This window comes from Manacus candei, unplaced genomic scaffold (assembly GCF_025592945.1).
Source record: "Manacus candei isolate 608988 ecotype Guabito, Panama unplaced genomic scaffold, ASM2559294v1 h1tg000043l, whole genome shotgun sequence".
NCBI lineage: Eukaryota > Metazoa > Chordata > Aves > Passeriformes > Pipridae > Manacus > Manacus candei.
The window spans coordinates 4,201,884-4,218,318 of record NW_026138091.1 but is presented as its reverse complement, the minus strand read 5'-3'; the positions used below and the strand labels follow the sequence as shown (position 1 = coordinate 4,218,318).

Sequence of the window (16,435 nt, the reverse complement as noted above, 5' to 3'; positions counted from 1 at the left end):
TTTTTTTACCTTGTCCCATTTCCTTCATTTACTAAAAAGGCTTCTTTTATTTACATCTGGAGGAAATAAAACCAATCCATTTTGTGTGTGAATGTATTGCTTCTTGCTGCAGGAAATCTGATCTTTGTTCTCCTGGACGCATTCTCTGTTCATTCCTCTATTCTTTCTCACACAACAGAGCATTAATACTATCTGACAAAGGAAACTGCACTATGGAGCCTTTTCATAAGCATTATTTTTCTTGCCATTACGTGATCACTAGAGAAAGACTACGCTGCCCGTAGTTGTTTGGATCGGTTTGTGAGGATTGCTTTTAATTAAGGAATGATACCCAGTTTTACAAGGCAGTTATCCAATTCTTGTGTATGGAACAGTACCAGACCCCTACAATCAAGGAACTCGACCGAAGAACGTTTTTCTCGTGCCTTTTTCCTTACCTGCTCCCACATCTCTGTTTTAAAGTACTTTACTATGGACTTTTATTTTGCAAACATTTACAGACCAGTGTAATAGACTAGTGTAACTTAATCCACTGCAACGGGGCCTTTGAAGCTGGAACAAAATCCGTGCCCGTGACGTTTATAGCCTGTTTGTTAGGGGCTTTTCGTTTCCACGGGGAAACGCTTGGCAGGTACGTTCGTTGCATAAGAAAGCCTTAATTTGACACTTAAAAACAAATCCACCCGCGCGTGCAAAGCCCGCCCGCCTTTCCAGCTCCGAGGAGGAGGAGGAGCCGCCCCAAGCCCCGCCCCAGGCTCCGCCCCCTCAATCGGGCCCCGCCCCGCCGCCGCCGCCGCGTCCCCCCCTCCCATTGGCGGCGGGGGCTGCGCGTGACCGAGCAGCGCGTGACGTAGGAGGAAGGAGCCGCCATTAGGGGCAGCGGGGCTGCGGCCGCGGGGCAGCTTTGGTTGTGTTCCTCCTCCGCGGCTTCGGCGCTGCCTTTGCGTCCCTGCCAGTCCTCCTCCCGCTCCCCCGGGGCCTCCCGTCCCGGCGGGCGGCGGCGGCCCGTTGATGTGAGGCGCGGCTCGGCGGCGGGGCGCGGATGGCGACGGGGGCCGGTGCGGCGGCCGGGGGCCGCAGCTTCTCCTTCAAGGTGGTGCTGCTCGGGGAGGGCTGCGTGGGGAAAACCTCGCTGGTGCTGCGCTACTGCGAGAACAAGTTCAACGACAAGCACATCACCACCCTGCAGGTGCGGGCCGGGGCGGGCGGGGAGCGCCTGCCGGGGTGGCTGGGCCGGGGCGAGCGGCAGTGCCGGTGAGGGGGTCCCGTTGTTGTTCTCCCCTCACCTCGCGTACCTCCCAGGGCTGCCGGCCCGTGCCTTGTTTACAGCTTAGCAGAAGCCGGAGTAACCATCTCCTCTCTCTAATGGTGGCTGTCCCAGGCCGTATTCTCTGGAAGCCAGTTTTCTAGTTCTTTTCACGCCTCATATCTAAGCTTTCAATACTTTAAGGCCTCGTTTCTACTCTGCATGCTAACTGCTCCGTTTTTTCCAGTTATCTGTATGAATGTCTTCATGTGAGTTCTAGGAGGTATGATGCGAAAGTAATTTTGTTATTGTAATCGCTGTTAGTGGACTGATGACTAAGTGTTTCATGTGTGCTGCATGTCTGTTAATCATAGTCTTCCCCATGTTCTCAAATCCCAACACTGGAACTGCCTAAATGCTACTGTTTAAAGAGAAAAGCTTTCACAAAATGATTGATAAGATTAAGGCTTATGATTTAATAACAGGAAAGATTCTTAAGGCTTACTTGCTTGTCACAATAGCTCCCTGAATTATGGTCAGATTATCAGCAGTACTGTCTGCTAATTTGTAAAGAACTACAGAGTGCTGTTCCACTTATGAAATGTGGCAGGGTGTCTGCTTGAAAACAATGTTTTCTTCATGACCTATTAGTGATGGATGGCATGGTACAGAATAAACTGCTTATATTGTGCATGGTGTCAGAAGATGTTTTGAACTTAGCGTAGGGGTGGTATGTTAAGTCTTTTGGGATGTGTCAGCTTGCTTAACCTTTTTATTTGTGGTTACACCAGTTGCACAGCATCTTTCTTAGCAGTTGTGAGCATGTATATGGAAGTGTGGGGTTTAATACATACTGCTCTTAATATTTTTTTTTTTTTAAATAAGGAAACAAACCCTGCCACTTGGTGGGCCACTAGTGGGTTTTGAACTACTTTTGAGGTTCTTAAAGTACAGAAGAAATAGTGGGTGATGCCAAAAAAAAGAGCATTAGGGTAGTTATGTGCTGTTCTCGTGCATTTAGGGGAAAATTATTTAATTGGGTATCTCAGAAGTATTTAATAGTGAAACTTTCCCTAAAACCAAAGAAGCATTATAGATGCACAGTGAATGTTTCCTAAACAGATAATGTTCCAGTTCTGCTCTGAAGAGCTAAAAAGAATGTTTTAAACTCTGTTACCCTGTGCTTATACTTAGCTTTTGGGTTAATCTGTTGGTAGGTTTACTAGGCATGGTGTGGTATTTATGGCAAGCTGACTGTAGCTCTGATGCCACAGAAGATATTTGGAATGCTACAGATGTGACTAATAGCTTGTAGGTGTCAGAGGTGCAGCTGAAGTGCAGCACTGAGCAAACAATCATTTAAAGTGCAACAAAATGATGTGTAGCTGAATTCTCATATCCCGTGTAAAATGAATAGGGCTGAGTAGGTTGTTGTGATGTAGCGTGTTTGTTGTTTGGGTTTTTTTCCTTAAATCTGTAGTGGAAACCCTTAAATGATAAGCAAAAATAGCTTGAAATACAGACTGGGGTCACAAATGTCATAAAATGCAACTTTAAATAGCTCCAGAATGCTGATAGGAAAATATCTGTAGATAGTGTGGCTCAAGAGCTTCTGGTTTTGACTGTCTGGAGGGTGTGTGTAAAGGAGTGGAAGCATGTGCTCACATTCATACTGAGATTTTGTTTCTCCACTGTTACTAGGTTTCTGGTTGCTACCTGTGTCTTCTGACTGATTGCATAGTGTTTCTCAAGTAATTTGCTTTTCTGTTCTGAGCCTCCTTAGCCACTGATACATCTTATTGATCATAAAATATAATGTCAGTTGCTGTTGAACCTTACCATGCATCATGTGCACTTGTGAAGTATTATCTGTTTTATTCCTATTTTCCTACATCGTACAGTTCTAGAACAAAGTTGAAGTACGTTCTTCCACTATTAAATTAAAATATTCCTTAAAAATAAGAGAAACTAGGTTATCTGATTAAGCAATGAAGTATCACATTTGGAAAGCATCCTTGGTTTGTTTCCTTTTAAGATTAAAGGCTTAATCTGATAAGTTTGCTTTGTTTCATGGAAAGAGTTCAAAGTATTGCAACAAATTCGTTTTGTTCCAATAAAGCCAAAATTAGATAAATGCTTTGCTCCTGGTCCAGCAAAGGAGTGACAGTGATGAATCATATGAAGAGATGACTAGATATTGAGACAAGAGGCTCTCCATCCACAGTTTTCTCTGACTTAAAAAAGGAAAGTATTGCATAGTGCTTTATTCCAATATGCTTGCAACAAAAAGGGTGGTGAGACTGAAGCCTTCTGGAAACTTCACTTAGGATGTTACTCTACTGTGAAGTTATTCTGTGTACACCTAAACAGGAAAGTTTCTTTTGTGCAACAGAAGACTTTAACTAAAAGGGAGCAGTTTCTCTTCTCTCCACACCCCCCTTCTCTAAATGCTAGCTGGAGTGAACTGGAACTTCCTTTGACGTGTTGCTGTAGTTGTGTCAGGTCATGTACTTAAGATATTGATGGCCTGCAGATGGAAATTAAGGTAGGTACTGATTCATGTAAGAAAACATCTAGGTGGAACAATGTGGAAAAGCTGATGCAGGAGAGGTAGGGGTTTTTGCAAGCAATGAATACAATCCATAACGTGGTTATCAGATCTTGTGGGACAGTTAGAATTGGTTCCCATTGTTTGAAATATTGAGGTCAGTGCTCTCATATTGATATAATAATTCTAAGCTATGAGTTGATACCAGGGGAACTGTGCTAGAATTACTCCAATAATAATCTTACTGTCAAACTTTTTTTTTAAAATCAGGTAGATACTTCATATTAGTTAGTTACTCAATATAAATACAACTTCTGAGTACTGATCTCTCAAATGTGTGGAGGACTTTCAAAATATCCAACCCAAGAGAACTGCTGATATAATCATACTATAGAGATCCCAATGGCTTTGCTGGACTTGCATAAACTGGAAAAGCTGTGTTGGCTTTCAGGATACTTGGGGACTGGCAGAAGACAATGCAAGGAAGTTCAGTGCTGTATGCAGTGTTTGTGTGCCTGGCCTGCTGCTGTTGAACATGAAACAGTCAGGGGCAGGTGACATAGACCTGCTTTTATTCATCGACTTCAGGAGAATCTCTTCCAGCTGGGTCTTTCTTGTGTTCTACTCAAGCCCCTTTGTCAGCTCCTAACAGGGCCTGGTGGACATGTGAAACTGAGCTCTTAGAAGTAAGAATTAAAAGAAAGAAAAGATTTCCTACAGACACATAGAAAAATTGGAATTTTAACTCTTATAATTGCATTATCCTTATTCTTCTAAGTGCCTAAGTATTCTTCAGACCAGCCATAAGACACTAGAGTCAAAATACCAAAGTTAGTAGCTTCCTTCAAAGAGTTGTTTGCAATTACTTATCTTTGAATTAGTGGTGGTTTTGTATATCCATGAGTTTTTGAAAGTCGTAGCAAAAATTAATTTTCATAGTAATTAAATCAATACAGAAAGGAGTTACTGATTGTAAATCAAGCCACAACTTAAAATTAAAACTGCAGTACTCAATTTGGTAATTTTTTGGGAGATTAGAGAAAATGTTGAATCCTTTTTCATGTGTAATTACCCAACACTGTGTAGACTGTTCTGATTTCAAAGGCTTTGACTTTGAAACTTGGCAAAATTTGGAATCTTGGCAACTGACTTTTTCCCTAAATTATCTCAAAATAGAAGCTGAGACTCTTCCTTACAGGTTGGGTTCCCCAGATTTCTAAAAGCTGCATAGTCCTGCTGTTCACATGGGTTGGGTTTTTTTGTTGTTTTTTTTTGTTTTGTTTTTCCTCACCTCAGAATGAGTGAAGGGGGTGGATATGTGTTTGTTAAAAGGAGGTTATTACTTGATTTGTCTTCACTATGTTTGCCACTGTGGATGTAAAATGCATTTTACTGATAGTAAATGCATCAAACTTACCCATACCTATTAAGAGCAGATCCTGCTAACTGTATTCTTCCAGTATATGGACACAATAAAGAAGAATTAAGCATTTAATCTGTAATGTAGAACTGATGGTTTCTTGCAGCATGTTCAAAGCTTTCTGCTCATTACTAATGATGACTGCTTCAAATACTGGCTTCCACTGTTGTTATCAGACAAACATGCTTGTGATCAGGGTATCTGCTATAGGATCCTTTTTTGACTATAGACTTAAGACTTTAGATAGACTAAAACTTAATCAGTACAAATTCATCAAGTTTTAATACAGAGAGGAAGTACAATAGCCCAATAGTAAATACCTTGACACAGTCTCCTGTGGTTATGGATATTTTTGCAGGAGACACTAAAAAGCCTTACTTGAATGTAGGGGTCTTCTAGTACTGGGGTATATAGAAGATGGAATATTCTACTCTTAGTGGTAAAAGACAGTATTCCTATCAAAAGCTGTAGTACCTGAAGGATTGGTGATAGTGAAGCAAAAGTATGCAGATGAACCTACTCTGATATTTGCTCTGTCAGATAGGAAATATACTCGTGCTATTAATTGGGTCAGTGTAACTACAATGATATAAGTTCATGCATACTGGTGCCAAAATGTGGTTCTAAACCCTGTGTGTGAAATTCATATCATCTAAGCAGATTTGGATTGTTGGTGTTGTGACAAAAGCAAACAGTGCTCAGAAGACCTTTTCCTCTGAGATTTGCAATAGAATATTGAGTACTGTAGTACAGCAGATCAATAAAATATTGGCAGGTAAGCTTGATTCGTTGTGCCTAAACATATCTTCTCTCCATATGGCCCAGTTGTTGCTGAATTAAAACTTCTGAAGTCACCTCTAAGCCTTTGGCTTTTAAACTTAGAACAAATTATGATATGAGGACTTGGTACTGATCAGATAATCCTCAAGGACAGCTAGCTGAAAGCTATCAACTACTTTCTATAGAGGTTTTGATTAAAGAATTAAATCTTTTCTGATGTTTAAGATTTGCTATTCTGCTGTTAAGCTGTTTGTTTACAGGTTGGCTAGAGGATCAAATCCACTTAACGTGCTGCCTGGAACTTTTTCCAGACTCTTATGTCCTCTTACTGTATACTGAAGGGGTTAATTGTTTTGTTATGTTGAACACAATGGTTGTAGTGATGAGTTCTTTGCTATCTGCTCTTGGGAAATATCTGAGTGTTTTTCTTCTGGTATGTTCTTTCTCTGTCTATTCTGTTCATCAGACTTCATGGAAAGCTTTGGCGGAAGGTACAACTTAAATATGAAAAGGGGCTTTTTTTTTTTAATCATCTCACCTTAGGTCGTACAGATGCCAGAGTTGATATTAGGAAAGTATCTGAAGAGGAGGAGCTGCTCTAGCGGTTGAGTGCTGGATGACTTTGACTGTAATACAGGCAGCACTCCAAACAGGCACTTGGACGGCAGTTTAGGTTGCTGTAAATTGAACTGTTGTGGTCTTCTGTGTACATACTGGTTGCTTGTGTAGCTAAGCAGCAAGCTGGTCCAAGCACCTCATCTGGCCCATGGCACTTTCCACATATGTGACTCTGGTTCTATGGCTGGTCAGTGTTCATACAGAGAACTCCTCTTAAACTGCTACAATCCAGCCTAAAATAATCTATGATGAGTGTATTGTAAAATACCACTGTACTTGTTTGAACCCAGATGCAGGTTGATGTGAAACTGAAAGGAAAACTGAATATAATTTAAGGCAGAAAACAAAAGTTAACCCTTGGCAACTGAATTGTCTGATGTTAACAGACAATTAGTTAGTCTTCAGAATGGGGGGAGTGGGTTCCTAATGCATCAATGCCTTCAGACCCTGTTCTGGTCCATTAAACTGGTATTAAATTATATCCCTTTTTAGCCATTGAATTATGGACTGGGTAACAAAGATGGTATTTGAAAATGTGGATCATGCGAGACAACCAGATCTACTCAGGCTACTGAAATTAGACTAACCTTGCAATATGCTCTGGACCTGTAAAACATTTCTAGAAGTTAATGTAGTGGGATTCTGAAGTAGCTTGTATGCTTATTCTGAGGCTTTTCACCTCAAACAAAAGCACAGAACCAAAAAGCAGAGGAGGGTGAGTTGTGGGCTCACTTTAGAGGGGGGAAAAAAAAGGGAAAAGATATAGACAAGGAAACTTGGGGAATACTAGTGTTCCACGATGTTTAGTGATTAACTCATACTATTTTTTTGTTCTAGTAGCTCACTAACAGTGAAGTGCTTTGCCCAATTACTGCAAATTAAAAATCCAGTTAGGCTGGTTCCTACCCAAACTTCACATACTCCTGTGAAATGCTTTGATTTCAGCTTAGACTTATCAGTGTTGTGAATTCAGACTCTTCCCACACAACTCATCCTCTCTAAATCATTCCAAACAACAGCAAAAAGATGTAGTAAATGACTGGCTTAAGCCAAATTTATTTAGAACAGACTGTTGGCAAACTATAGTAAAATGACTAACTGGCTTAGTATTGACTCAGCCTTCTGGCTTACAGAGTATTTTGATCTGGAAATTTGTCTTTTATTGATTCAGATGTTTTTATTAATAAAAACATCTGAAGTCAAATGGAGCATTTGGTATGTAAAACTTAACTCTAATCTGTTTTGCTTTCCAGGCATCTTTTCTTACAAAGAAGCTAAATATTGGTGGAAAAAGAGTAAACCTTGCAATATGGGTATGTTTACTCCCCTATTTTTTCTCCCATAGCTAATTAGAATATTTTTCTGAAAAAAAATACTTAGGCTTACTATATCTCAAATGTTAGGCACTTCTTAATAAAGTAAAATTTGTAATTATTATGAGTTCCTTGAAGTATTGTTTGCTTTGTCTTAAATGCTAACAAGTGTATTTTAAATACAGGATACAGCTGGTCAAGAAAGATTTCATGCATTGGGGCCTATCTACTACAGGGATTCCAATGGCGCTATTCTAGTATATGATATAACAGATGAAGACTCTTTTCAAAAGGTACTGGACAGCTTTTTACATCTGTGTGAGATGTAAACTGATTAAAGGGTAATCTGTGATGTGTATAAATGGAAATCCTCTGTTTTCAGCAATATATATTACATTTGCAAATTTAGACCATAGAATGGAAGTATTCTTTTGAAGGCTGACTTTTTCAGTCTACTGATGTTCTAGCAGGGTTATTCAAAGAATACCAGAGAATTAGATATGTGAGTTACCTGTGGCAGGCTGTAAACACGAACCAGTGCTGTTTTTATAGTATACCATACTGATCTCTACTGTATAAACCAAATTACTAAAAGATATTAAGTGACATGACTTCTTACAGATCTGAGAACACTGAAATTGCAATACAACAACATTATGTTCTCTGGGATAATAGATATTTGTACTTCAAATCCTCATCAAAACCTGAAATTTGATAGCTAATTATTTAATAGCATTATTAGTTGATCAGTTTGAGCCGTGAGTTTTTTACAGTCCTGTGTCAAAGCTGTGCTATCACTCTGTAGGATGTTCCAGCTGAAAACTAGCGACACTCTTTTTTTAAAGTTTGTCTCTGATTAGATTGTGGCAAAACTCATGGGACTTCTGTGTAGAGAAGTAAGAAATTGTGGTTTTATCAGCAAGGCTTGGGTTAGCAGTGATAGAAATAGTGTAAGGGTGCAGTTCCACAACGGTTGTAACTATTTTAAATAGCCTGGTGTAAGGCAAGTAAAGCAGTTGTGCTGGTAGTTAAACACTTACCCCGACTGGCAGAATTGTGACTTGTGAGTTTACTTCAACTTGTGCCTTTTCATGCTGAGCCCTACTTAGTAAAAACTCTGTGATACCAAAACACTTAAATTTGCAGGAAAAAAATAGGGAAGGCTGATTTGCAAAAGTTATTGCATAGCTACTACTGTATCATGTAGCCTAACTATTTCTAGGTTCTTGAAGAGATTGCCTCTCTTCATGATTAAATTCCCTTAAAATAGCACTTCCTAAGTCAGTGCAGTGATCATACAATTTCAAAGAATGACAACAGAATTGATGATAGATACCTTACCATCAGCTGACTCGACACTCTTGTCCCATCCATTCTCTCAGGAAACAAACATCTGTTATAATCTAACCTCAGTTCAGGTGCCTCTACTTTTAAAGTATCATTTGTGATCATAGAATCAGCTGGGTTGGAAGGGACCTCCAAGATCATCAAGTCCAACCCTTGATGGTTACTAGACCACAGCACTAAGTGCCACATCCAGTCTCATCTTAAAAATCTCCAGGGATGGAGAATCTACTACTTCCCTGGGCAGCCCATTTCAATGTCTGATTACCCTCTCTGTAAAGAAATTCTTTCTAATATCTAACCTAAACCTCCCCTGGCACAACTTAAGACCATGCCCTCTTGTCTTGCTGATAGTTGCCTGGGAGAAGAGACCAACCCCCACCTGGCTACAGCCTCCTTTCAGGGAGTTGTAGAGAGTGACGAGGTCTCCCCTGAGCCTCCTCTTCTCCAGGCTGAACAGCCCCAGCTCCCTCAGCCTCTCCTCATAGGAATTGTGTTCAAGTCCCTTCACCAGCCTTGTTGCTCTTCTCTGGACCTGCTCCAGCACCTCAATGTCCTTCCTGAACTGAGGGGCCCAGAACTGGACACAGTACTCGAGGTGTGGCCTCACCAGCACTGAGTACAGGGGAAGAATCACTTCCTTGGACTTGTTGACCACACTGTTCCCGATACAGGCCAGGATGCCACTGGCCTTCTTGGCCACCTGGGCACTGCTAGCCCAATCATCCTGATTGGGTGGTCTGAAACAGACTCCCACCAGGATATCAGCCTTGTTGGCCTTCCCCTGATTCTGATCCACAGGCACTCAGCCTTATTGTTACTGATTTCAACTTCTACAGAGTCAAGAGACTGTCTAACATATAGAGCTACCCCTCCACCTCTCCTACCCTGCCTGTCCCTTCTGAAGAGCCTGTAGCCCCCCATGGTAGCACTCCAGTCATGCGACTCATCTCACAACGTTTCTGTGACAGCGACTACATCACAGCTTTCCTGCTGCACGATGGCTTCCAGCTCCTCTTGTTTGTTACCCCTGCTGTGTGCATTGGTGTACATGCACTTCAGCTGGGCTGCTGATTTGACTCTTAACTTGGGCTGTCCACCCTTGGGCTCCTTTCTGGAGAGCCCAATTTCTACCCCTTCCCCCTTCAAACCTAGTTTAAAGCCCTCCTTATCAGCCCTGCCAGCTTATGGGCTAGAGTCCTTTTGTCCTTGCTAGATAGATGAAGCCTATCTGGTTTGAAGAGACTAGGTATGATGGAATTTGCCCCATGGTCAAAAACCCCAAAGTTCTGCTAGTGGCACCAATCCCTTAGCCACCTATTGATAAGATGGGTTTTCTACTCTCTTCATTCATCCCTGCTACTGCAGGAACTGAGGCGAACACCACCTGTGCTCCTGTCTCATCATCTATTTGACCCCGTGCCTTGAAGTCCTTTTTAATTGCCCTGGTACTTCTTCCATTGATGTCATCACTGCCAGCCTGGACTACCAAAAGTGGATAATAATCTGAGGGCCGAATTAGCTGAGGGAGTCTCCTACTAATATCCCTCACCTGGGCCCCAGGAAGGCAGCAGGAGCTCCCTGTGGGATGGGTCCAGTCAACACATAGGGCCCTCAGTTCCCCTCAGAAGGGAGTCACCAACTACAACTACCCTTCTTTTTTTCTTTGTAGCTGTAGTTGTAACCCGTCTGGTAGATGGGGTGCAAACAGGAGACCTTCCAGGCAGATCTTCCTCTTGTCTGTCCTCTGCCTGATTCTCTGAGTCCAGGGCCTCTTATCTGTTCCCTAAGGGCACCCTGGGGGGATGGTGGGGGTTGGGAGGGGGTTCTTTTATCTGTCCGATGAGGGACCCGTTTCCATTCCCCTCCATCTATCTGGTTTGCTCCAACTGCCTGATGGCAGGAGAGGCAGGGCTTCACCATCTCCTGCTGGATTTCTTTTGGGGGCAAAAGGGTGTGACTCCACCAGTTAGTTTCCCTTTCACTTTCCCTAATACTTCTTAGTCATTCACCTGCTCACATCGCACACAGACCCCACTCACACTGTCCTCTGGTACTAACACCAGGCTCAAACACTCTGTGCAGCCAGAGGCCTGAACAGCTGTGTCTGTCTTGGTGTCCCTCTTAAGGGGTTCCATCTGTGTGGACACACCCTTTGTCTTAACAGCAGCAGCAACAGCTTTTGCTTTTTTGGAAACCATTACTGGTTTAAGCTGAGTTATGATTGGAAAAGAAAAAAAAAAGCTCCTCCAAGAGATCTGGGAGGCGGCTGGACCCCTCCTGCTTGCTCTGCCTGCATGAACTTCCTTGCTAACTGCCATGCCACGTTCCTTTTTGCCTGCTCCTGTTCGCTGTGTTCTGGGTTGCTGGTGCTCCCAGCAGCCGTTTAAATCCCTCTTGGGTGCTGGGTGCTGCCCCCTAGTCAGCTGATTGGCCTCACCTGAGACCTCCAGCACTGTCAGTAAGTGCCTGTTGATGAAAGATCTCATGCCTGACCTAAAGTGGCCCATGCAGTGAACTTGTTCTTTGGAGTGGGGCTAACACGAGTGTGGTGAGTTATATTTCTGGAATAATTGAACCATTTTACCCAAGTCACTTGCTCTTAATTTCACCTGTGAACTAAAAGCTGCTGAACAAGAGACATGGAGCTATATTTTTGCATCCATGTTGCTCTAAACATGTTTGGTTCGAGTTTAGAGTAAACGGTTAATGAAGGAAGTGGGATAGTTCTGCATAACCTAAGCTAGTAGTATATCCAGTGAAAATAAACTTGCCTCTCTTCTTTTTGCAGGTAAAAAACTGGGTTAAGGAATTAAGAAAAATGTTGGGAAATGAAATCTGTTTGTGTATAGTAGGTAAGTCTTTCAACATGTGATTCTAATGACTTAACTGGAAACATCTCTTTTGATTAACAGTATCTTCCAAACACTGCTTTGACAGCTTGTACGTGTGAAGAGGTAAAGCTTAATTTGATATTTGAAATTGAATTGGAGCTAGAAGTTTCAGTAGATCACATGGAGGAAAATAAGTGTTCAATTCAAAACAATAAGCTGTTTAATGATGCTGTTGGAAGTGCATGGTACAGACACCTGCAGACTGTAGTTTAATAAAGAGAAACATACCTCAAATGTGTATTATCCTTCTTTCAAATACTCAGACTCGTGGTATTTACTGTTCTCAGTGCCACAGACTAGGTGCTTGTCTGTTTTCATAATCAAGTGCTTGTGGGGTGGAGATAGTCTTAAAGCTTGGATATTTCAATGTAAAGGAATGCAACAGAAATACTGGGTTTAGATTTAAATCTGATCTAATTATTAAAACACTTTCATGAGGTTAGATATAAGGATATCCTATACAAATTATGTCTGCAGCACAGGGAAGCTGCCAGTAAATCAAAGAAGAAAAGCAAAAGGTTGAATTAAGTGGCTTATATGGAGGTATTTAGCTATCCTGATCTCTCTACAGAAGTAGCACTTCATTGTCTGTAAATGCTTGTGTGAAAGGAGATTCTCAAATCATATCGTTTTGCTCCAGACTGAGACTTAGAAAAGAGCTGGTCTTTACTGGGGCAGCTTGTGAGAAAAATGTGGGGTACAATGGTTATATGTCTGGTTTATTTTGGGGTAATTTTGGAGTACAAAGACTTGAATTATTAACTTGTTTCCAACAGGTAACAAAATAGACTTGGAAAAAGAGAGACATGTTTCAGTGCAAGAAGCAGAAATGTAAGTCACACCAATTATTAATGGAAACAGTCATTGCAGAGTTATGCTAGAGTAATAAACTTGTTATGCTGCCCAGCTAGGCACTGCTGGTTTATGCCTGCCACTTGTTAAGTGTTCTGTTATTGTCCGAGTCCCAGTCCCCTTATTGACCAAACTGTAACTTGAGAGTTGTATGTGATTACAGTCAACATTTGTGGTTTAAATGCATTTCTAGTTAAGCAGCTTTCCTAATTTCATCTAGTGTGTTGCATCAATCATGGCAGTTTTAAACACAACTCCTTTTTTTATATAAAATCAGCATGTGTAGATTAACTCTGAAGTCAGAATAAAACCTCTTGTGATCATCTTACTGCTTCATGTAAAGTGGATTAGGAAGATTGAGTCTTTTTACTACAATGAAGCTCCGTATCTGCATTTCTACAGGTATGCTGAATCTGTTGGAGCAAAACATTATCATACTTCAGCTAAACAGAACAAAGGAATTGAAGAACTGTTTCTTGACCTTTGTAAAAGTAGGTATTATCTAGTTTGTTGGTACAGAGCTCATTCATAAAATAAATTCAGAAAAGCTTTTAAGGCCATATAAAAAAATGCTTGTAAGGCCAGAAAAGTTTTGATGTAAACTACTACGAAGAACTGACTTCATTTGAATCTACTTAAACCACTTGTATACTGTAATAGCTCTGGAAGCTTGATGTGTGGATGCTTACAATATTGCAAATTCATGCTGTCATTTGTTGGAGCACCAACTGCTGTTACGTTTACCATGCGTAAATAGTAACCCAGATCAAACTTCATGTGACTGCCTGCTTCTAGCCCTCTGTTTCAGCCTCTTTCAAAGACCTTCTCAGATGCTGCCAATTACAAATCATAAACTCAAAGCTGTAATGGTGCAAATTTTACACAGCAGTCTAGGCAAATGGTAAAGATGGTATGTGGGATAAAAATGTAACAAAGGGCGGTTGGCCTATTAATTGTGTTTCTATGATAGAAGAACTTAAGGAAAACTTATCCTGCGTGTCTGAAGAGTTGCTTGGGGTTTGTTTTTTTGTTTTGGAGGGTGGGGGTTCTTGTGTTGTTTTTTTTTTTTTTTTATTAGTGGGAGCTTTTGGCTGGTTGGTTGGATTTTTACCAGAATGTTCTTGATATGGGTGAGTAAACCTAGATTTTGAAGTTGCTAACTCCATCTGAACATCATAAGGTCTCCCTTAGTTAACAGGAGCTGCTGGACGTTTGATGCTTTAGAAAGATTTTAATATGTTCTTACAGCTATGCCATGTGATACCTGAGTACTTAGTTCTGCATAGCAAATAGGAGAACCAGTCTTGCTGAACTTTGTGCATGTAACACAGACAGATTAAGATCTCAAAGTCTTGTGTAAAAATGCAGTGGAATGTCATCTAATACATTTCTTTCTTTACAGGAATGATAGAAACTGCTCAAGTGGATGAAAGAGCAAGAGGCAATGGTTCCAGTCAGTCAGGAATGGCAAGGCGAGGTGTACAGATCATTGATGATGAGCCACAAGTACAGAGCACTGGAGGGTGCTGTTCTTCTGGATAATTATAAAACTGTGCATCACTGCCCTCTTGATATGAAGACTGCCATATTCCAAGTCACGCATTCTTTACCAATGGAGTAATAGAATTAACAGTATTTAAAAATAATCACATGTAACACTGCAGAGACCTTAAGTGCTAAACTAGTGGCGTCTGTGACCAGAGAATTGGCATTTTCTACAGTGGTTAACAAAGCAATTACCAATGGCCTTTTTACATATTTTTCTTTAATGAGGAATAATATGCATGTAGAAAAGACCTACTTAAAGGCTTCATTTATATTCTTTTAAATCAGATCATTATTTAATAACTTATATACATTGTTGTTGGAATGGTATACGTTTTTGCAGCTCTTTGTATTTTGTGGTAGATGGAATTGTATCACTTCTAAAATGCAAATTGATTTTTTTTTTTTTTTTAATTACCAAATATATGAAGTAATATTTTTGCAGGGCCTCCACAAGCCTATAACTCGACTACTTTGATATATTCTGTTCATCCTGTATGCCAAGCTGGTAAAATACATTGTAAATTACATATTAAATATTTTATCTGCTTTTACAATTGCAGGTGCAGAAATATGTACATCAGTCTTGTCAGTGATTGTGAAGTGAATAAGTCAGTGAAAGATGCAAGCTTTTCATGTGTACTGTTGAATTGCTCATTCTAGTCCCCCTACCTGAAAACAGCTTTGTTTTGGGTACATCCATAGGTACAGCAATTTTTTAATCCATTTCTGGCAAACAGCAGTATTTAGAGTATCCCCTTATTGGGAAGAGAATGTGTCTTTGGACTGCTGTTTAACGTTGAGGTGTTTGACTCCCAGCTAAAACAGTTGATGCATGCATATACCTTGCCTCTGCAGTTACTTTGCCCTCTCAGAATACCCCTTGAAAGTCAAAGCAACTTTAGCCCTCATCTGTCTGGTAGCCAGTAAACCAGATGCATGGGAAATTCTTTAGCTGTTTTAATATGTTTGTGTCCCAAGACAGCGTTATAAACTATTTGTGAACATCATTTCCCCCCCTGTTTTGCAGGGCTTGAGTGAACAAATTAATTGGCATTAACTAGAATTGCTTCTGATTTGGAGTGATTAAATGGAAGATGTGAAACTTGCCAGATGTAGCTGTAACTTTGGGGATTCTAGGCAGAATTGAACTTATTCCTGACTTACTCTTTCTCCTGTAAAGTGTTTTGAAGCCTACTTAAGTTTTGGGAGGACACTTTTCAGGAAAAAATGTATGAACTACTATCACAAAGAAACACAAAATGGTAGTACCTGAAACTTCAAAATGTTTTGTGCTCTGACTTTTTTTTACTTCAGTTGTCATGCTTGGAGAAACAGTAAAGGTGATGTCTATGACAAAGCAGAATATCCTTGGCCTTCCTTTTCCTGAAAGGTAGAATTAGTATGGCATATGAATGCATTGAATGGTGTGGGTATGTTCTGATACACAAAAAGAGTAGTAGTAGCAAATTAGTCTCTGTAAGAGAAGTGTGCTGTCTTGAATCTGATTTTATTTTCTCTGAAATAATAGATGGCTTTCATACAGACTGATCCTGGTGCATTTTTTCCCTTTCTGCCTTAACTGTGGTGTAGATGCTTTCTCTTAGACTACCATTGTTGTGCTCTTCTGACATGATTGTATGCATGATGGAGAAAGGTGATATGTTCGTGCTAGTGAAGGTCAAGTTTCTTGGCTGTACAGAGCTTTGATGTAAATCTAAAATTTGTGATTATATGTGTGTATATGTAGCAACACAGTTAACATTCTCATCTAACAACAGTGAACTCTGACGAATTGAAAAACGGGTCAGTTTGATCTAAAATCAGTATCTAACAGTCAGTCTTGTAAGTGATAAAATAGTGATATGAGGAGTG

At 40.6% G+C, this 16,435-nt stretch overlaps 1 protein-coding gene across 1 annotated transcript; it reads left to right on the top strand.

Annotated features, from left to right (window-relative positions):
• The first annotated feature begins 848 nt into the window (after positions 1-848).
• Positions 849-15,920, top strand: RAB21 (RAB21, member RAS oncogene family). The gene is made up of 7 exons (XM_051795964.1): positions 849-1,189; positions 7,866-7,925; positions 8,111-8,218; positions 12,061-12,124; positions 12,940-12,994; positions 13,418-13,506; positions 14,418-15,920. Exons 1-7 carry the CDS (start codon positions 1,043-1,045, stop codon positions 14,555-14,557), a joined length of 663 nt encoding a protein of 220 aa, XP_051651924.1. The 5' UTR covers positions 849-1,042; the 3' UTR covers positions 14,558-15,920.
• Positions 15,921-16,435: the final 515 nt, after the last annotated feature.